Source organism: Natrix helvetica (genome assembly GCF_964273705.1).
Source record: "Natrix helvetica genome assembly, chromosome: Z".
NCBI classification, from domain to species: Eukaryota; Metazoa; Chordata; class Lepidosauria; order Squamata; family Natricidae; genus Natrix; species Natrix helvetica.
Window position 1 is genome coordinate 98554072 of NC_138554.1, and position 23808 is coordinate 98577879.

The 23808-nt window shown below is 36.4% G+C and overlaps 1 protein-coding gene across 1 annotated transcript in view; it reads left to right on the forward strand.

The window, feature by feature from the left end:
* HIBADH (3-hydroxyisobutyrate dehydrogenase) overlaps positions 1–23808 on the forward strand; it is a 99988-nt gene that overhangs the window by 70164 nt on the left and 6016 nt on the right. Inside the window, exons 5-7 of the mRNA XM_081970128.1 lie at positions 3470–3603; positions 7913–7989; positions 23403–23559. Of these exons, the coding sequence (XP_081826254.1) occupies positions 3470–3603; positions 7913–7989; positions 23403–23559 (368 nt within the window). The remainder of the gene's footprint in view (positions 1–3469; positions 3604–7912; positions 7990–23402; positions 23560–23808) is intronic.

Genomic DNA, 23808 nt, shown 5'->3' on the forward strand with positions numbered 1-23808 from the left:
TCACCCTAAACAGGGCGGCAGGGCGGTTATCCGCAGACGCAATGAGAGCGGCACAATGTCTGCGTTTGGCCGCTCTCAATGCCACAAGGTAGGTCTGTAAATAGGCTCTTACCTGTGCTCGGTCAGACTCGGAGCGTGTTTATTTATTCTACCCTTTGATCAATTACTCTATAAATGCTATCATGATATACCTAGGATTTTATTTTTCTCTTCCTGTCTGTGTCACAAATATTAAAAAGTAAATATTTCCCATTAACTTTAAAATGAATTCAAGAATTTTATTAGGGCAGCATCTTTATAAAGCAAACACAATTGCCATATACTATGTAAGAGAGTGAGTAATCTGACACCAAATTTTTGCCCGAGGGTTAAGCAAAACTAGCTTAGATATAGGCATGGAAAATCACAGGTACTATTTGATAGCTCCATGTCTTATGATCAGAAAGTGATCAGTGGCTACAGGGAAAATGTGCTGTATGGAGAATTGGAAAAAGCTGAATCTCATGAGTAGAGCTGAATGGTGGTTTTTAAAAAATGTTTGATTGCTTGGGAAGAGATACGGTTAAGCTTTCCTCCTTGCAGACGTAATTTCTTTCATTTCCAGTCGTGCTCAGTTTATTCATTTCCCTCTTGATGATAGCATGCCACAATTAAAAATACTTCAGCCACTGAACTTGAGGTAGGTTTGTAGCAAGATCTATAATAAAGAATCAGTACACAGAGGTGCAGAATAAAGGTAAATTCAAGGCTTAAATGCTGTGTTTTAATCAAATAGCATACCCCGCGACGAGCTTCCTTTAAAATTCTGGAAATTGCATATTATCTATTAGGCTTCATTCACCCAGAGGATTACTTGAATGTGATGACAAACAAGAGGAGATTCAGGTACACAGTTCTTTAATAAGCTAGTTTTATTACTGATACTAGGAAAACCTTAATAGAGCCGGAAATTGTCAACTATAAGATTCAAGCCATATCTGCCTGTCTGTCTCCAGGTTCATATCTTAGATCAATTCTATGTGCCCCAGCAGACTCAGAGCTGTTCATTTCTCTGTAGGAGGGCCAGTTGACAACTGTGTACTGTTATTGCAGCAGACCTATCTCATCTCAGGCTCTTTTCATCTGACCTTATTCCTTCTCACACTCCATTGTCAGGTTAAAAAGGATTGCTTGAAAGAGGTTGGCCAGCACTTTGAAGTAGAACAATGCCTTTGGCAGTAGGTAATTGAGTAACATCTAGATTCAGAATGATTAGAGAAGTTCCATTCAGATTTGTGAATTTTGGTAATTTAACAATACAGTGGATATATTAAAAAACCTATTTTCTATCCTTATTTAAGTTGCTAGGACCCAGGAACTTTGCGGGAAAGCAGATTGATGAGTACAAAGACATTTATTTTAGTTCTGAGACTAAAAAACTAATTCTTAGTCTATAGATATCATGATACTTTTTTTTGTGGTGGCTATAGAAAATGTAAGGGACATGGTGCTCAGTGGTTGAGATGCTGAGCTTGTTGACAGTTTGGCAATTTGAATCCCTAGTGCCACGTAATGGAGCGTAATGTCCAAGCTTCTGCTAATCGAGCAGGTCGAAAGCACATAAAAAATGCAAGTAGATAAATAGGAACCACTTTGGTGGGAAGGTAACAGTCCTTCATGTACCTTCGGTGTTTAGTCATGCTGGCACATGACCACGGAGACATTTTTGGAGAGCGCTGGCTCTTCAACTTTGAAACGGAGATGAGCACTACCTCTAGAGCCGGAAACGACTAACACGCATATGCAGGGGAACTTTTACCTTTATAGAAAATGTGTTCGCCATGTTGGATAGCTATTTTGTATTTAACTCCAGTTTATATACATCATTCATTTTATCTGATTAGTATTTTCCCTCTCTAAAAAACTCAACAAATAATACACAACTTTGCTCTATTTCCCAATAATCTTTCAGATAGATAGAATGAGCATCAGATTAACTAATGAATCATTTTAGTGGAGTTTGAAGTTAGATTTCCTCACTTCATCTAGTATTTCTGTTACTATGCAGCCTGGCAATTGGAAAACATTGCTTGTAAAATATATAGTAAGACAGACCAGTGTAATATCTACCATCTCTGCCTGATGTTGCCCTAAACTGGATAGAATGGTTTTCCCCCCGGCTTAGTAGCAAAGAAGATGAACTGAGCTGAGAGAAATAAAACAGCCACATAGCAGGAGCAGGAGCATCTTTCTACTTGGCGTAGAAGTGAAGTAGTCAAGAAACTTGATGGCGGAATCTTTCCTAATCCTGAGCAGTTATACACTCTAGTTATTTTTCTTTTTCAGCTGACATACAATCAAGTACTAGTTGTAGTTTGAATGCATTCTTCTTCATTGTGAGAGTTTGCCTTAAGTTTATTTGAGTCCTCTAATTTGATAAGGAAAACAAACAAAACAGACAAAAACTTGGAAATTCCTTTAAACAAAAAACTTTAGGGTTTAAAAAAATACTCTATTTGTGCCAACTTGAAATATAAAATATGTTAGACATACGGGAGAGTAACTTGTCAATATTTTTTCTTCTTCCATTCAGTCATGTCCACATCTCAGAGACTGCCTGTACAAGTTCTTGAGTTTTCTTGGCAAGGTTTTTCGGAAGTGGTTTACCTTGCGTCCTTCCTAGGGCTAAGAGAAAGTGACTGGCCCAAGGTCACCCAGCAGGCTTTGTCCCTAGGTGGTATTTGAACTCACAAATACCAAACTGGCTCTTGTCAAAATATTAACCAGCTGAAAACATCTGTTTTGTTCTTATAGATGTACAATGACTCTGGAAAAAAAATGTAATTGGAAGCACTATTTATAATATTTAATGTTAGAGAGCTTCTGTTAACTTTTAACTCATATTGGTAGGAGGTCATGATACAGCATTAGTAGCAAATGGCATTCAACAATACCTTGTAAAAAGGAGAATGTGTGAATAAACTCTACCATTAAAAAGTGTCATTACCTGCTTGTTAAATGACTATCATAGTGGACTACTGTTACCTGCTATTAGATGACAGTCTGCTGTGACAGTCATCTAATTTTAAGTTAGTATTCATTTCACAAATAAACTCACTAGTGCTTTTTTTTTCACCCGAAATGGAAATTCTGAAGTATTTGACTATTTTCAAAGATACCTGTAATAGTACGTGTGTGTGTGTGTTTGTGTGTGTGTGTGTAAATATGTATGCATATATGCATATGTATACATGTATTTGTCTGAGTATAGGTATAGAGAGAGCCCATTATACTAACAAAAGAAATGTATTTCGTTGTAAGCCCCAGAGAACTCAAAGATTTTAGGAACAGGACTGGAAAAGGTAGTGGAGAGAGCTGTTTAATTTCATTCCTATACAGATGATAAGCATAAAGGAAGTTTCAAATGGAAGTGATGTGAAAAGAAGCTTAAAAATCATTAATGACTATGTTATTCTTAATTTAATGGTAGGTGTTGGAGCTGCTCGTGCAGGAAATCTTACCTTCATGGTCGGGGGAGTAGAGCAGGAATTTGATGCTGCAAAAGAGCTTCTCACATGTATGGGTTCCAATGTGGTCTATTGTGGAGAAGTTGGAACTGGACAGGTAAATGCAGATCATTCCTAGGCATGTTATAAGCTTTAGTGTCTCTTCCCTTTCACATTGCATTAATGTGCTTCATAAGCTAAAGATACCTTCCAAACTTACTGAAATTTACTTTCATAGTGAAATTCTTCATTAAACTGGTAATTAATTGACATTTGTTCTATCCTCTCTCTACTTCCAGTAAGATATACTACTGTAGCCCTGTTTAAAATGCCACCTTATCTGAAGCATAGGTAAGAAAACTGAAACTTTTCTTGTGAGTTTGTAGGGCTCACATGCAAATTTCATATACAAAATGCAGTTTTGCATTTTCTTGCAGACATTTTTGTCTTTTTCAGTGTGCTGCAGGCAAGTATCACATTGTTTTTCTTTCAGTTGTATTTGTGATTTAGTTGTTTAGAAGGTAGGTATGTAGATGTGATATTCTAGAAGTTTGATTGTAACTATTAAAATCAACTACTACAACCCATCAAATTGTTTGTGTTAAAATTAGAGTGCAGCAACCTCTGCATATCACTCATCTGTATTCTGAATGTTAACTTATCTTAACAATTACTTTGCTTAGATTTATTGAAAAACATCTTATACTATTTCTAAATGAATAAGAAATAGAGGAAAGTCCTAAAGTACCTCATAAATCAAATCAAAGTGATTTGTCGTCAAAGAAAGTCTCCATCTTTTTTGGCAACCTGAAATAATATAAAATGAAAAATAAGTTACCAAAACAAAAATGTGGAACATTATATCTAAAATGCAAACTTTTCTGCCTTTCTTAGACCCTTTTATTATATATTACTGAACTCATTTCATCAAATCTCATGATGTTCTCAACTCCTTGGGTTTTCAATAGGTAGGAAATCTGTAGCTGAAAGCCACATGAAGCACCAAAGTGTGTGTGTGTGTATGTGTGTTTCCCTAGAATGCCATCCAACTATATTGTCTAAAACCTGGTATAAAATAAGTTTGAAACCTTGTGTATGTATCTGCTTTGTGTTATCATGCTGCTGCTCTGATGACTTTGTCCCCAAAAAACATTTTAAACACAGTCGTAATAACCAAAGGGTATCCATCCCAACTTAGTTTATAAATACTGTTTTGTTATGACTTACCAACTCTACTCTTTTTAGGCTGGTTCTTAAATGGTGGCATCATTGAGATTGGGACTATTACAATGTTTTTTATATTATTTTGTTTAAAATTGCACTGAAAAATACAAGTTTATAGTAGGAGTCTAACAAAACTATAATGCTATGCGTTGTTTGGGATGTAGTATGGGCACTTCCACATGGCACTATTTCTACATCCTAATTTTCCTAAAGCATTTTGAAATTGGCTATAATGTAATTTTTTAGATTGGATGACTATCACAATGGGCTGGGAATATAGTGAGACATTCCCCTGGCAAACAGGAGAATGCAAATATTGTGATTCAGTTAGGGTCCCAGTCCCAATCTACAACTTGGAAAAACAAAAGTTACCTTACCCTGACTCCACACAAAAAAAGGAAAAAAACCCGAATTGTTGTGTTCTTTACCTTGCCCAGTGCCTGGTATTTCAGTATCTGATATGTGCATTCATTTGACACTTTACAAAACATTCAGAGCTATGAAGGTAAAGGCATATATCTTCCAAGATTGAAATTCCCATTGAAAACTATGACATGCAGCAAACTGATTTATTCAATAATGGCAATGATATAGATTGCAACATACTTTAGAAATATAATGGTCACCTGAGAAGTAGGGAAGGCCGGGGCAGAAGTTGATAAATGTGGTTATATACTGTAAATAGAAAAAATCAACCAGGGCAGATTTTTTTCAATCAGAGTGAAACTGACAGTAGGTATTAAGATTGCCTACAAGAGAGAAAATGTTTTGCATTTTAAGTCTTTCAAATATAAAATATCTTGTTTCAATATCTAAACAACTTTTTTTCAACATTGAAGACATTTCTGAACCATTTTGAATGCAGAACAGCTGTTTTTACTTGAAACTGGTGCAATGTTTAATTATTTGTATATTTCTGGTTGCTTATGAAATATATTATTAGTAAACTCTAAAATCAAATACAAGAAGAATTCCAGCAGCCCAGATTACAGAGAAGAAAAAAAGGTTGCTTAGTAGGGCATGGTGTGACACAAATGACACAAGTGCCTGATCTGCACAAATGATACAAGTATTAGTGACTAATTCTTCTGAAGATATATGTAGAAGGCCCTAAATGAAGATGTTTGGTAGTGATGATCCATGGAAACCTCTTGCACTGGGAAGCCTCTACGAAAAGAAGACAGTTGTGGTTTCAAGAGCTTTCCATGACTATTATTGGTTAATTTAAGTGACATAGAATTTTGAAAAACTATTTTGCTTTGAAAACCAGACCACATACTCCTCCAAACCTAAGAAAAGTGACAATTGATTGCAGGTGAGCATTTATGAGACACCCAAAAGATTGCCAATCTATGCTCTATAGAGTGGTTATGGAACAAAAATTTCTATATATTTATTAAAACTCTTGCTGTTATTAGCATTAACTGGGAAAAATGGTCCTTCATAGAGAAATAATTAGTGTACCAAGTACCAAAGTGCCTCAAATGACATAGACAGTTCATCCAAAATCTGGGACCCATGACTCCTGAAGGAATGAAACATTGTGGCTACTTCAGGCTGCTGCTATAGTTGGGCTGGTGGTAAAATTACCTTACTAAAATAATCTTCACTTTGGTAAAATGATCTTCATTTTGAATGTGATGGTTTCCTAGCCACTCTTGTTATCCCCCACTCCCTCCCCACCAACAGCAAGGAATTGATGCATCAAAGAAGCAACAACTTTAAGGTGCCTAGAGGAAGGCTTTTATATTTTTATTGCTTTATATCCACTGGCACACAGACATGTACATGTATTTGTATCCTATCTTTGTTCAGGAAGTCAAGGCACAGATATAATGCTTCAACCTCTTACATTTCTTCACAAACTTGGGAGTAGGTTGGGCGGAAAGTCACTAAGTGAGGTGCTGTGGCCTCCGATAGAGTAGAAACTGGATTTCTCTGATGTCAGGCAAATATAGTAGTCTTTAGTTTTTGCCAATCATGTTTCATTTTTCAACTGTTTACTACTCTGAAATTAAGTGTAGACCAGCCCTTCTTTCAGGTGCTAGAGATCAGCATAGACTGGTCCTGTCCTAGCCCTCTGGAAGTGATGTGATCCTATTTTTAACAGCTTCCTACAAGTCAGTAGAAAATATGGCAGGGAGTCTAAACTGTTCTGGTGAGAACAGCAGCATACAGCATTGTGACAGAAATAATTAAATTAAAATGAAATATCAGCATAATTATGTTGTGGGGAAAGAGAGGACATCATGGTCAAGAACGACACCAAACATATCATCAAAGTATGTGGCAAGGGAGACAAGAAATGAAGAAATAGAGTATGATAGTGCTGTACATCTCTAGAATCACAAAGGAAGGGTACAGAATGAAGAGACAAGAAAAATTGGAAAAGGGAAGAAAGATCAGCTCAAGAATATGTGGCAAAGTAATTTTCAAAAGTTCCTTAATGCTACCACATTGTAGATACCACAACGAACTCAGCAGCATGACTTTCTGCTGATGTTAGTGCCATGACCAAAATCTGTCTTCACTTTCATGCGTTCCTAGTCCTTGGACAAAATTGCCAATTTTTGTGAATTAAAGGGAAGGTCAGGACAACATTTGCAACTGTTACCTAATGAACTCAATTTACCTCTTGCAAACTAGTTCAAGAAAAATATCAGACAATACAATTACATCTTCCTAGTGACATCCTTTGAGACCAAGAAGCCCTTCCAGTAAGGAATCAATAGAATCTTTCTATGACTATGCAGGGGCAAATCCTTCTTTATATTGGACATTTAATGCCAGACTTCAACCAACAATTTAAATTTATCCAGACGTACTTCATGGATTCTTGATAGCGTAGAATTGAGAATGAGTATAGTCTATAATGATGGAGTTCAATATGAAATTCTTAAATTATAGGAAGTAGATGAGGGCAGGGGAAGGAAAGAGAATTGGGGGGGGGGAAGGAAGGTTTCCAATGCTTCCTACCAACTTCCCATAAAGAAGCTCAATGGGGAAATCAGCAGAATATTATGTCACTTCTACTACTTTTTTGCCCACCCTTGGTCCTTCTGTTTCTCTGTTTAGGTAAGAAGATATTCCTAAAACGATGATGCAGTGGGGCATAGGTTGACTAGTTTCTAATAAAATCAGGTTCCTGATGGATTGTTATTTGTAAAGTAGAGAAATTTATAATTATTTGCATTTATTTTCAGGCTGCAAAAATCTGCAATAATATGCTGTTAGCCATCAGTATGATTGGAACTGCTGAGACCATGAATCTTGGAATCAGGTGTGTTGAATTTTACATTTGCTTTATCTTGATTACACTTGAATGACTAGTCCTTTTATAGTGAAAGAATAATGTTTCAAAAATTTATATTAGAAAACATAGCACAGGTTCAGTATTTCATCTTTTTAAAACCATTACCAACTTAGAAATTTTAATGAACAAGGACACTCTTTGCAGAGCTACAAAATAAAAGTACATTTTCAGTTTGATAGAATATGTGTGTCTGAATTTTCACAGCATGATTTTAGTACACTTAAGTGCATCCTTTCAGCCACTTGCTAGAGACTAAAGCATTACTACTACTTTGAAGTCGGATACTAAAGAATAAATATCTGGTTTGGCTTTATTTACAATTTACAATAGTAGAGTTGGAAGGGACCTTGGAGGTCTTCTAGTCCAACCCCCTGCCTAGGCAGGAAACCCTATACCGTTTCAGACAAATAGCTATCCAACATCTTCTTAAAGACTTCCAGTGTTGGGGCATTCACAACTTCTGGAGGCAAGCTGTTCCACTGATTAATTGTTCTCACTGTCAGGAAATTCCTCCTCAGTTCTAAATTGCTTCTCTCCTTGATTAGTTTCCACCCATTGCTTCTTGTTCTACCCTCAGGTGCTTTGGAGAATAGTTTGACTCCCTCTTCTTTGTGGCAACCTCTGAGATATTGGAATAATGCTATCATGTCTCCCCTAGTCCTTCTTTCTCTTAAGCTAAACATACCCAGTTCCTGCAACCGTTCTTCATATGTTTTAGTCTCCAGTCCCCTAATCATCTTTGTTGCTCTTCTCTGCACTCTTTCTAGAGTCTCCACATCTTTTTTACATCGTGGCGACCAGAACTGAATGCAGTATTCCAAGTGTGGCCTTACCAAGGCATTATAAAGTGGTATTAACACTTCACGTGATCTTGATTCTATCCCTCTGTTGATGCAGCCTAGAACTGTGTTGGCTTTTTTGGCAGCTGCTGCACACTGCTGGCTCATATTTAAATGGTTGTCCACTAGGACTCCAAGATCCCTTTCACAGTTACTACTACTGAGTATGGTATCACCTATACTGTACCTGTGCATTCCGTTTTTGTTGCCTAAATGTAGAACCTTACTCTTTTCACCATTGAATTTCATTTTATTAGATAGTGCCCAATGTTCAAGTTTGTCAAGATCCTTCTGTATCTTAAGCCTATCTTCTGGAGTGTTGGCTATTCCTGCCAGCTTGGTATCATCTGCAAATTTGATGAGTTCCCCATTTATTCCCTCATCCAAATCATTGATGAAGATGTTGAAGAGTACTGGGCCTAAAACAGAGCCTTGGGGTACTCCACTGCATACTTCCCTCCATGTAGATGCAGTTCCATTGAGAACTACACGTTGAGTGCGGTTGGTCAGCCAGTTACCAATCCATCTGGTGGTGATGCTGTCTAACCCACATTCTTCTACTTTATCTAGTAGTAGGTTATGGTCTACCTTATCAAAAGCCTTACTGAAGTCCAAGTAAACTATATCAACGGCATTCCTCTGGTCCACTAATTTTGTCACATTATCAAAGAATGCAATAAGATTAGTCTGGCATGATCTGTTTTTGACAAATCCATGTTGGCTTTTGGCTATTACTTTGTTTGCTTCTAGGTGTTCGCAAATTCGTTGCTTGATTATTTTTTCCAGAATCTTTCCTGGTATTGAGGTTAGGCTGATAGGTCTGTAGTTTCCTGGATCTAATTTTTTCCCTTTTTTGAAGATGGGAACCACATCAGCTCTTTTCCAGTCCTCTGGTAGTTCCCCGGTGTTCCAGGATCTCTGAAAGATATAATTCAGTGGTTCTGAGATCTCGTCTGCTAGTTCCTTCAGAACTCTGGGGTGTAATCCATCCGGTCCTGGTGATTTGAACTCATCTAGGGTAGACAGGTGCTCACTTACCATTTTCTTCCCTATTTCAATTTGTGTTCCTAATTTTGTGGTGCTGCTTTTGATAGGTTGGACTGTTTTATCCCTTTGTGTAAAGACAGATGCAAAACATGAGTTAAATAGTTCTGCTTTCTCCCTGTTGCTTGTCACCTTCTTGCCACTTTCTCCTAGCAATGGACCAATTGTTTCCTTAACTTTTTTCTTGTTTTTAACATGTTGGAAGAAGCTTTTTTTGTTAATTTTTACTTTTGTGGCAAGCCTTTCTTCATTGTGAGCCTTAGCTTTCCTCACTTCATCTTTACAGGCTCGGGCTATTTGCTGATATTCTGCCTTAGTTATGTCCCCCTCCTTCCACTTTTTATACTTACTTTTTTTGTCTTTCAGTTTGTCAGATAGTTGTTTATGCAGCCATGCTGGTTTCTTTTGGGAGCTGTTGTTTTTCTTCTTCATTGGTATTGTGTTAGACTGGGCTTTTCTAATCTCATTTTTCGAAATTTCCCAAGCTTCTTGAGTTGTTTTCCCCTCGAGGATTCTCATCCATGGAATTTTTCCCAAGCTCTCTCTAAGTTTATTGAAATTAGCTTTCTTAAAGTCCAAGACTCTAGTTTGACTTTGTTCTACTACTTGTGTTTGGATAATGTTGAATTCCAATATTGCATGGTCACTTGCCCCCAGGGTTCCTATGGCTTCAACACCTTCTATCATTTCCTCTCTGTTAGTGAGAATTAAGTCCAGTATGGCTGATCCCCTTGTTTCCTTCTCTACTTTTTGGAAAACAAAGTTGTCTGCTAGGTTTGTTAGGAACCTGTTGGATCTTCCACTTGGTGCAGAGTTTGTTTCCCAGTTGATGTCAGGGTAGTTAAAATCTCCCATTACTATTGTGGTGTGCTTCCTACATACCTTAGTTAGCTGACTAGCAAAAAGTTCATCTTCTTCCTCTGCTTGGTTGGGTGGCCTGTAGTATAGACCTATGGCAATGTCATTTCCCCCACAACCTTTAATATTGACCCAAATGCATTCAAGATAGTTCTCATTATTGTTGTGCTCTATTTCTGTAGAGACATAGTTATTTCTTATATATAGTGCAACTCCACCTCCTCTTTTATTTGGTCTATTTCTTTTAAATAATTTAAATCCTTCTAGCTGTATGTTCCATTTGTCAGTTTCATCCCACCAAGTTTCTGTAATGGCAATAATATCATATCTGCCCTCTTTTACTTGAATTTCTAATTCTCCCTGTTTATTCCTCATACTCTGTGCATTGGTATATAGACATTTGAGTCCATTTTGATTGACCTTGTGTTTACTGTCTACATAACCTGTATTATGCCTGACTGCCCCTATTTTCTTGCCACTTGTGTGATTCATGCACATGGTATGACAATCACTATTACATGCTTGGTTTTGCTTGACAGCAGGAGTGATAATCTTACCCACACACACATCTATGTTACATGCATTTATAACCCTATGAATTTTAGTTTGCTGGGGACAGAGATGTTCTGTATCTATTAATTCTCTGTCCCCGCTCTTCAGTTTAAATGTTTATCAAGAAAATCTGTGAATTTAATGCCAAGTAACTCAGTTCCTTTCTTGGATGGGTGCAACCCATCTCTTTTGTACAGTTTTTCATTGGACCAGCTACAGGCTTCATGACTAATAAAACCAAAGCCTTCCCTTTTACACCACTCCTTTAGCCAAACATTAAACTCTGCTACACGCTGGCCCTTCCCTTTTTGTTCCTTATATACAGGTAAAACCTCTGAAAAGATAAGCCTACAACCTATACTATTAAGTTCATACCCCAAGTTCTGGAAATCATTCTGCACAGAAAGTACATCTTTCTGGGATAGATCATTAGTGCCAAGATGTATAATAGCATCAACGTCACAGTCCTTACTTGCATTCTTGACTATCTTAAGAATACGCCTCTTGTCTCTGCTGGCAGTAGCACCTGGCAGACACCTGACCTCTTTTAAAACCTCCTTATCCTCTCCTAAATTAACATCTCTTACGATTGAATCACCAACCAGAAGGTGACTTCTCTTTTTACATACCTTGATCTTCTTCTGCGACTGATGTGTGATACCTGGTTCCCCTTTTCGCCTTTCCGAAGAAAGTTCTTCGTTTTGGACCACGATCCCCTGCTTATTTGAGTCATCATTATCACAACTGCCTTGACCTATCTCTTTAGTGTCCCCATTAAGGTCAGCAAGGGCACTATATCTGTTTTGCTGGGTCACAGCAAAAGCTTTGGGTTTATGGTTCACAGCTCTCAACCTGCCAGATCCCACAGTTGTCCAGACAGCTCTTCTCCTGCAAGATCTTTGTGGCAGAGGGGGCTGATAGTGTGGCTTCACCATAGAGTGGAATGGCTGACGTAGACACCTAGTTTCTGCTTGGAGAGCACAGATTACAGATTCTAGATAGGTAATCTGCCTATGTAGACTCGTAATTTGTTTACAAAGGGGACAGTATCCAAATTTGAAAAGAGTACTGCGAAAGACAGGTGCAAAACAGCTATTACATTGAACTAAGCCAGTCATTTTGAAATAAATAAAATCACAATCTCAAACACACTAATTTATTTTTTAAAAAGATACATGAATGTTATAAATACATGGAAACAGACATGCACCCAAAAGACAGGATAATGGATTCACATTTCTTCTTAATTACCATATCAAGATGCAGTTGTTTTATTGAATTGCCCTTGTCTCAGATGTTAGACTATCTTGACCTATTAAGTTGTCATGTTGTAATTGAGATAAAAGAGGAATTTGCTTTGCATCAGTGCTAATTGGTTTATCAATATCCTGTACCATTTACATTTTAAAATTGAGCATCTGTAAGATAGGAAAACGTATCTTTAACAAGCCATAACAAAACCCATAAGGTGGTTTACTGCTGCTGTAATTGAGAATTGTAAAGCTATATCATAGTCAGTTTTAAGTCATAGTTTGCTTAATAAAAAAATCAATCACCTATGACTTCAATGTATTTAGCTGAAGTAGAAACTCATATTGTCAGCTATAAAAGAAAATGTTCAGCTAGCACAGAATGCTAAAAGATCTGACAGTCTCATATGCAATCTTAATTGATGTTTGCAGTTACTGCAACATGTAGGATCTTTCTTGGTTTTCATTTGATAACTTAAGGTGTATTTTCCCTCACCATTATCTTTATTAATGCTTTGAATTAATGTTTTCAACAGTCTATTAAAATTCTGAATGATTTTGAATGAATTAAATGATTAATGATTCATCTCAGTGTTAGGTGACACACATATCCTGTAGAACCTATCTATATCACAAGTAATCTTTTCTGAAATCTAAATTCTGCCTTTCCTCGGGGTTTTTTTCCACATTGGAGTTCACTTGTGTTGAAATTGTTGCAATGCCAGTGATTGTGATTTTTTTCACTGTATTTCTTTTTATTCCATAAAATCTCTAATTTATGCTTTCCAGTCTACAAAATTAAGTTATGGTTTTTCCCCTTGTGTGTGCATTTTCTATGCAGTCATTGTTTTTCATTGTAAAATGCCAAATACTCTCCTTGGTGATGGTAGTGTCAGCTGAGGAGAAGCATGGATAAATTAGAGCAGAATTCAACAGTAGGCCTTAATGAGGAGAAATAACTCTGATAGGCCACAAATGATCCATGTTGTAAAATTAGCTACTTTGATTCTGCACCTTGATCTAAGAAAGCACTCATTGTGGTAATGTTCTTCGCTAGACAAATAGTGCAAACTCGTTTCCAGTAAGTTGAGTACTTCCTACTTTCTTCAAGTAGTTTAAAGCCCACTGAGAAATGAAGCCTTTTGCTATCAATTTCTTTTCAGTCTGACAAGTGTATTTCTGAAGTGACAGAATTCTCCTCTAATAAAATTCATGTAGCAGATACAATTTATAGAGCTTTCACAAGATTGAAAAAAGAAAATTGTATTTGCAAGTATGAATTTCTCTGTAGTAAATTCTCTCTGGAATGAATAAATTATCATGATATGACTATATTCATGTTCGGTTCTGTTTATGTCAGTAGAATGTTTAATTAAAGTAGTCTTTTTTTAGAATCCTTTTTGTTTCTTCATCTTTAATGTGTGTGTTTTTTTATTTTAAATTTTGAACTATGTAATAATAATAATAATAATAAGTTTGAATTTATTAGCCGCTCCCTTTCCAAGTAGGACTCGGGGCGGCGTACAATGGGGCATATAAAACATAGAGAATATACAAAAACACATAGGCATACATACAAACATACATACGCATACACAGACACGGACTCGGAGGAGGTAACAATTTACATCATATGGATAGTTAAAAACCAGCATTAAAATACCCCAATTGTAAGAACCCAATATACAATTAAAATTTAACGTTTAAAATACAATTTAAAAACAGTTAGGAGGAATAAGAAAAATTACGATTGAGCCAGGCCAGATAATTGAAAGAGGTGGGTCTTCAGCTGTACACGGAAGGAGCGGAGATCGGAAGTAATCCTGATGTCACGGGGGAGGTCATTCCACAGGGCTGGGCCCATCACAGAGAAGGCTCTGCTCCTGGGTGTCGCCCCCCGGCACTGTTTGGCGGACGGCACCCGGAGAAGTCCCTCTCTGTGTGAGCGAATTGGTCGTAGGGATGTGTGGGGCAGGATGCGATCCTGCATGTAACTAGGCCCTGTGCCATGAAGCGCTTTAAAGATCATAATCTTTAAATAATGTTCTATTTTTGTCACTTAGATGCATAATATGGCATATATATACCTTTTATGGATATTTAGGCTCATATTTAATACACAGTTTTAATGTATTCTGCTTTTAAAAGAAGGGAGGGATATAGTTGTCAACATAAGATTTGTTGATACATGTAATAAATTATGGCAGAATACAGCAGCTAGTACATACTCGTAGCCTATGCAAGTTGAAAGTTATTGCATGAATCCATGGCATGGTGAAATTTTTGTCAAAAGGCAGATCCTTACAGGTCTTATATGGGAATAAGAACAGGAAATGCTGGAAAGTGGGACTGGAAATGGAGCCAGGAGAGTATTCCTTTGAACTCTGAAGGTTATATCCTGCCGTGCTTGTTCATTGACAGAATGATGTCTATTAAAAGAACAGGAGTCTTATGAATATGTCTATCATGCGGTTTATAGCTTGGGACAACTTTAAGGGCAGTTTTAGGATGCTCTGATAGACAGAATGAAGGAAAGCAGAAGTTTGTTTACTGAGCATTGGATGTATCTCCATAGAACTCTTATGCATTTATTTTTAAATTGTTTTCTTAATTTCAAAAATTAAGTTATAAATATACACATCTTAAGGTTCAATTACATAAATACATTATTTGGTTTATCTTTATTATGAAAATAATACAATTTGAGGAAGAACATTATCTGCTGCACACTTTTCATTTCATTGCTCATTTTGTTGCTACAAAAACATTGGGAAATTATTACAAATTTGAAACTGGGCACTAAAATTGCAATTGCTTAAAAATGAGGGGAAATGACTGCCATCAACAAGGTAATCGTATATACAGTTTTGGAGGCAGTAATTATGTTGAATCTGACATAATAAAACAATTTAAGAAAATGTCCCTGTCTTTTTTGGATGCACTTCATAGATGCAAAATTATGATTAATGGAAAATATGGTCAATGAAGTTACCAAGATCTTAAAAGTTGTTAAGATCATAACAAAATAGATGAATGGGTAGATATATTTATAATTTAATAATATACTTTAATATAATTGTACTCTATACAGCAGCTCAGGATCTTTTTAGTGTGCCATACTCTAGTGCTGCAAGGAGCCTCTGAGCTGCAGTGCAAGGCAGCAGGTGGCCCTACAAGCTGCAATGGTCCCAGCTGGCTTGCTAGCTCAGCTGAGGGTAAAGCTGCTGCCCACCAGGAAGCATCAAAGGCTTGGGACTATGTGATCATCTTTTATAACCTCCCCAGCCAGCTTCTGACTAGCCAAGTCAGTGGGGAAAGCCAGATTTGCTCACAACTGTATGATCCACTTATCAACTGATTGACAACTGTGGCAAAAGGTCATAAAATGAGGCACAATTCATTTAACATCTGCCTCACTTAGCAACAAAAAGTTGAGGATTACCTATATATAGGACACAAGTTGCTTCTTTGTTCCCATATATTCTCCTAGTTCCCCTTTAGAGTATTTTCTGATGCTTTTGAAATCTCAGCTGTTGCAGAGTAGGTCCAGTCAACATCCCAACTTTGGCAAATGACAAATAACAAATCCTTTCTGAAACTGGTGTGGCTATTTCATCATTTCCTGATTTCCTTGTTCAGAAGTTGCTTTAAACAAAATAAGTTCTAATATCATATTTGCATTGCTGGCTTCTTCTGTCAGATAACCCTTAGGTCAAAAATCAAACTAATCATAATTATATGCCACAACATAACACATACATTTAGAATTTTGAGAATATGCTGGAGATGACTCCCGATTAATGAGTGGCTGTGCCCTTGTGACAGAGCCGAGGTTGAGACAGCGGAGCATATTTTGCCCTATGTATAGTGCGGGCAGATCTAGGTTACTGTCTCTTCCTGAAATCGTCCCTTCTGGACCTGATGGCTGTGATTTGTTTGTGCATTGCCTTGGGGATGTCTCCTCGTACGTCACCTCTCAGGTTTCCAGGTTTTTCTTGAGAGCTGTGACCATTAGATGAAAGAGCTGTAACCTCCCTTAGTTGGGCTTTTGGTGACTGGCTGCTGTGTCTCTTTTGTAGTGGTCGTGTTTTGGTCTGTGACTGTAAATAAAGTATTATTATATTATATTATATTATATGCTGGAGATGTGTCCAGAAAAATGGAGGGGGGGGGGTTACAGCAAGTATTAATGTAACATTTTATTCATGCTGCAACTTATAAGATTTTTCTGGGCAAATGGATATACTTCCACATGATGCATTAAGCTGTAACTACCCTCCATGTTTATTTTCTAAGGATGTTGCTGTGTCCCATTTGGGTCTCAGAAGCATTATTTCAAATAAAAATTATTATAGGGATTGGCATTTCACTATGCAACATAGAAACTTTCCTTTTGTTTTCAATATAACAGAATAGTAGAGAGTAATTAGCAAAAGGTTTTAGAAGTGTCTGTCAGTAGGGTAACTCTAAAACACCAAATTTGGTATGGTGGGAGAAACTGACAAAAAAATATCAACTTCAAAAATGGCTTGGGGCACAAGAGGAAAACATTCCAGAAAATTATCTCCTAATTAATCTTTTTTCTGGTCATGTGACTCGGCATGTGCAACTCATCTTGTTGTTTTCCAATTGCACACATACACAAGGCATGAAATACAAGGAAAAAAGTCACACATTCATGCAGATATAGCACATTGCTATTTCTGGTAATGTACTCCTGCTATAGGAAAGGTTGTAACTAGTTCACCAGGCAGAATAGAACAAAGCCAACCAGCCAAGGCCTCTATTCATCCATCAAACAACACAGTTTTGTGCTGGTTCACCTTATTTTTCCAAAGCCAGTCCCAATCAGTGTTGGTAGGAAGGACAAGTCCAGCCTGTGGCCCTGCTTTGAGGGGTGTCACAGAGGCTATTGGGTGTCAGGCCCAAAACCAAGAATGACACATGATAATTTTTCTAAACTGAGTTGTTATTGTTTTCACACCTATAAACAAAAACCTGCCAGACTTAGGACTGTATGGTCTGTATCTACAATCTAAAGTAGAGAGGGACTGCCTTAGCCCTCTTTCTCTCAGATGTAACATCCAGACTCTAGCTACCTGTTGATCCTCTGGAATGTACCTCTGCCTCCTGGGAATCTACCTCCTTACTACATTTTATCACATTGGCTGAGATCATCCATTATCACAGTTTGAGGTATCCGTGTATGGACAATACCCAATTGTACACCTCCAATTTGGATGAACTAAGTGATGCTGTGGATATTCTTTTGTAGTGCTTGGAGACTGTATTGGTCTGGATGGGGAATAGGCTTCAGTTGAACCCATATTGAGATGGAATGGCTGTGGATTACGGGATTTTCTCATTTGAGATTCTTCTCTTTGGTCTTGGATGTCCCAGATAGATATAGTGCGTAATCTGGAGATCCTCCTCGAGTAATTGGGGCTAGGAAGGCCTTTGCTCAACTTTGTGTATGCACAAGCTGCAAACTTTCCTGGATCAAGAAGCCCTTCTCTCAAGCATTCATCCTGTGATCCTCTCTCATTTGAATTACTGCACTATACATTGACTAGGCAGGAACTATAAGTGAAATTCCCTCTCAAAAACTAACTTTTAAACTTCATTTAATAATCCATGCTTGGTCAGGCTAACTTTTCTTTCTCCATCAGCGTTCTAGTCATCACTTTGGTCATTTCATATCCTGGAGTTACTCAGTAAACTGAGGAAACCTGCAGATGATGATCCCAGCGGCCATTTTAGAGATTTTTTTTCCAACAGACAGAACTTTTTTTAAAGATCTTCTCAGATATGATAGTATCTTTTTAAGCAGTCCAACTTTTGGTTATAGTTTAATCATGAATGTTTATTTAGCATGTTTTCTTTTATAATTCTGTGAACCTTTTGAGATACCCCAGCATATTTTCTGCAGCTTGCATCTAGGAAAAATCAAGGCGTCTAAGATATAAATAGTTTGAATTGTGATCTGTCTTGTTTTAATAAAAATTCTGTGTAAAATAAGTGAACAACTTTACAAGACTATTGCATATGATATTTTTTTATATTTTCACTGATATTGTAAGTATATTAGAATATATTAATCTTATTCCTTTTAATGTAATTTTTACTGCTGTTTTGTTCTTTATTGTGGCTGGATTGCACCTCAAGTGGATGGCATTGTAAATAATATCTGTTTATCTATTATCTCTATCTGTCTATTCATACATTTATCCATCCACCACATTTCTACACTGCTTGTCTTATCTAAATGATTCTGGGCAGTTTACAATAAAAATTTTGGTTCTTTGTTTAATATTGTTTTTATCATTTTAAAATAGGACATGTCTAAAGTAGAAACTTTGAACAAATACTGAAAGTATAATTTACTGTCGCCCTCAAAAATATATACTGTATTTTTCGGAGCATAAGATGCACCTTTTTCCCTCAAAAAAGAGGCTGAAAATCTGGATGCATCTTATACACTGAATATAGCAATTCTTGCCTCCCGAAACCCCGTCCCCTTCACCAAAATGGCCGTGCAGAGCCTGTAGAAGGCTTTCAGAGAGCTTCTGGGAGCTGGGGAAGGCAGAAATGAGTGAAAAACATTTTTTTTGCTCAATTGTGCCCATCCCCACTCCCCAGGAGCATTCTGCAGGCCCTCTAAAGGCTGTTCATGCCTTTGGGAGGGGGGAAACGCTCCCATTTTCACGAAAAACAGGCCATTTTGGGGAGGTTTGCAGAGAGCAAAAACTTCTTAAAAAATTTGTCTCTTCAAAACCTTGGTTTGTCTTATACTCCAGTGTGTCTTATACTCCGAAAAATACGATATATATAAAAAATCTTAGACCTGCCAATTTATATGCCATATGTCCCTATTCAGTTTTCACTATGGTTACATTCATTGTGGTTCTCCCCCCCCAAAAAAATGTATGACCTATGTCTTTTAATTATCAAATGTTTGCTGTGAAGTAACTAGCATAAATACATAAACAGTCAAATTCTGTTGATTAATCTGTTGAATAATCCTTATAGTACTCTAAATCATAATATTTAAATTGCTACATTATTCTAACAACCTATTATAATATAATTTGGACTGAAGTATTGCCTGAGTCCATGTAACTCTCTTCAAAATCATTTATGCCTTGGCAGAAGGTGTGAACTTTCATCCAGTTGTTGTTTATTAAACCACCCATGGTTAAAACAAGCCTTATCCTAACACAAATGTCTGAATCTGGTCACTTCTGGATTTATCTGGGTTCTTATGCTTTTTGACATTTTGCAAGTAAAATATGAAACCTGAGGGAGGGAAAAGGGGGGGGGGGAAATTGCCCTATCAAGTGTTTAAAAGCTGAGTGTTGATTTTGTGTCCCAATTCCTACTTTCTGTCCAGACTCCCTCTCCTCACTCCAAAATGTAAAACACCTTGGCAGTTGTAAAATGTATGTGTGCATTCTCATCCTTTTGCCATGTCCAATGGCAAGTTATTATGTGGATTGACAGACTGTCATTGTTTTGATAGTTTGAGCAGTATATCTCTTGAACAGCAAAAGAGCTCTTATGCAGAAAGTATTCTATGTTCTGAACCAATTTACAGGGAAACAGCAATAACATTTTATCATGGTTGAGAGCCCCGTAGCTGCTTCCTATTAAGCTTGCCCTTTCAGATACCTGTCTTGGATTAATTTGTTGATTTCAAATGGAAACTCAGTCTTCTCCACTGAAGCATGACTTTTGAGGATAGATTCTTACTGAATGACAATTACGGTATATTCTATCTGCTTTCAAACCATTACCAGCTATGGGCACAGTGGAAGACAGAGGACTTCTGCAGTAACAGATTTTTTATACGTGTCTAATTCTAGCTGTCACTTATCTACGCACCAGTAGATGAATCCTCAGAAAGATAAAATGCAAAATACCTCCAACTTGCTCCTTTTAATGATATACTTGCTACAAGAGATAAAAGGGAAGGAGAAGAAGGGTCTTGAGTATCTAGAAGGAAACTGCATCGGGTGATTTTTATTTTTGAGCTTTTCTTCTAGAAACCAGCATTAGAAATATATTGACTATATCTAGATCATCTTGTGATTTTCAAGTGTATATTAAATTAAGCACACTTATAAAAGTATTCCTAATATATTGTTTGGCTGAGGGATAAATATTTCTAATGGAGGCTTTACTCTGCTGTAAAACCTTAGACGCTGAACAGAATGTATTGTACATTGCATTATTTCACATGTTTTGGTCATGTTTGTCGTCCCCCCACCTCTTTTTTTCCTATTAACAAAAATCTCATGATATTCCTATCCTGTGAAATCTCACACAAGATTTCAATCTTATACAAAATCTCAGAAAAATCCGTTCAAATTTAATATATGATCTGGTCATGTCATGAAACTATATTCTTCTTTAAAACACAGTAAAATATGGAGGATCACAAGCATTATTGACAGACTATTATATATTTTTTGTTGATTTTGGATATTATGTTGCTAAGTCCTGCAATTCAGTAGAAGTGTCTTTGGTGTCTAAAGCCCTTTTACAATAGAATTTGGTTCTGGGAAAAAATATGATGTCCAAACAGTTACATTCTGAATTTGCAAACTTGAGTGAAAGCATCCTGATATCTCAAATGCTTGTTAGTATTCAGATCATGCTAAATTAACATTCCAATCCACTAATCTAACTATGGGTATCTATATATTTCTAATTTTGTGAGGTCCTTGAACTGTGTTGATATGGAGTCATTAGGAGTCTGATACTAAGTTTAATAATTATTATTAAGTGCAGAGTATTTTGGAGCCAAGCAGTCAATAAATTAAAGAAATAAATAAAATGTAAACAGGAAGCCATTTACAGGCATTGTGATGTTATATACATTTAAGATAAGGCTCCTTTTGTGGGATCCATCCTTAACTTGGCATCTGTTTTGTGTTACTGGAGCTGAACATTTAACATGCACTAGTCCATTTCAATGTGCTCTTGAAAGGTATGTCCATTAAGACTAGCATATGCTTCCCATTCATTTAGATAATCTTCACTTTGCCAAATGTAGTGCTTCATTCATTGAATTTTCTTACACAAGAAGGATTTCCTAGAACATTTCTGACATTTGATAAAGGGCTTTTTATATCTGTCTTGCAATTTCTGAAAAAAATTCTCTTGAGATTTTTTAAATGAAGTTCTTAATGGTGATGAGTTTCATTTAGTAAATAAATAGCAGTAGTGAAGAACATACTACTGTTAATACTTTCTCTTATAGATCTTTCTTCCATACTGCAATTTCTCTGACTTTCCAATATGAAAAAAGCCAATGGAAATTATCTGAAAATGTTTTCTTTGGGGATTTAATTGAAGAATGACCAGCAAGGGAAGCTCTAGACTGTTTAGATTATAATGAACAATAATATTCAACCACGCTCTTTGACAACATTATAATTTAAAAAGTATGAGAACACCATGTTCCACTTAATTCATTGAAATTCTCTCTTTTGAAAGAAATTCCAAGAAGTATTTTTTTCCCCAGAATGTTTTTCAGAACTGGTAGGAACAACAACCGAACTTTTCTGCAGTTTTCTTTTAATTGATCATGACTTACTTTCTATTTTATATTGATAATTGTTGCAAGGCATCCTCATCAATGAACAGTATCATTGATTGTGAACAATGGCAACAAGGTATAGTTAATATTCTTTCCAATTGGAAATCAAGCCATAGGCAACACACATTTAAGGTAGAAAAATTAATTGTTAGAATAAGGAGTAATATAATTTATCCTTCTAGTATTTCAGCTTTGCTTCTTCTTATATGGCATGCTGTAACATAGTCACTGAAAAATCCATCTTTTTAAAATGAAGAAGACAATATTTTGTTGGAAGCAGTATAATAGTGGAAGAAGTTTTCATTGCAACTTTACTTCCATTTATTACTATATTGCATTAATGATATGTGTGAATACATTGCTTTTTGTGAAGTAAATTATAAATGTGTACGTTTAGAAGTAAGTGCCTAATTCATTTACTTTCCTCTGGGTTTATGTGTTGGATTGCATCCTATACCATTTCTTTTCTATAATTATTTTTATATCCATCTTTAAAAATGCTTACATTTGTACAGTTGGTTATATTTCAATTTTAAAATGTTCTTGCTTTTCATTATAAGGAATATAATTTTTATGAAACTGCACACAAACTGATAGGCAACGTCATGCCTGATTGTTTAAAAAATAAAAGCCTAATCTGCTGAAATATTTTTCACTATATTTTCAGCCTGTCTCAACTGTTCTGGGTTTTGTGCCATCAGTTGGTAAGAGCAATAGAACAAATTATGTTTCTGCTTGGACAAGCTTTGTTTTATCAGAATCTGTAACCTTCTCAGCAGTTGACCCAGAACTGTAATACATGTCTCTGAATAGATAGGGAACATATGTCACAGTAGACTTATTTCTTAAACATCTGAATATAATAACTGTTTGATAAAAAGGAAGCTTACTGTAGGAGAATTTCCCTTTGTCTTAATATAGTAGCTTATGCTTCTGACAGTATCTTTTGAATCATATTTCCTTATATAGAAATGACCAAAGGGAGCTATTAATTCTGAAGAATCTTTATTTTGTGTCTGGCAATTCATCTAATAATTAGCATGCATGACCAGTATGAAGGATTGATGACCTTTAATTTAAAGAAGAGTCTTCCTCTCAATATCATCCCCGTAGATCATTTTTCAAGTCTCTCAATGAATGTAGAGAAATGACAACATGGTGTCAACATATAAAAAGAAGTCATCCATGACATATGCATTTTGACATGAACACTTCTCTTCTTTTGACCTTTCACAGGTTAGGGCTTGACCCAAATCTTCTGGCCAAAATCTTAAATATGAGTTCAGGCCGTTGTTGGTCAAGTGATACATACAACCCTGTGCCAGGAGTAATGGAAGGGGTACCTTCTGCTAATAATTATCAAGGTGGCTTTGGAACAACCCTTATGGCTAAGGTATGTATCTATATGCATACAAAAATAACATATATTGGTATAATAAACTGAATTATTATGTTTCAAACAAATGTTTCGTTTGAATATTTCCTTTGAACTTCAAATTGATATGTAGAATTTTCTCCACTATACTGACATACCTAAGATGAATTAATGTCTGTTTCTTTATATTTTGTGGCCCGTAATTACTCTGCTTAGTATATCACATATACAGAGAAACATCCAGTTTTAAGTGCAATTCACTCTCAT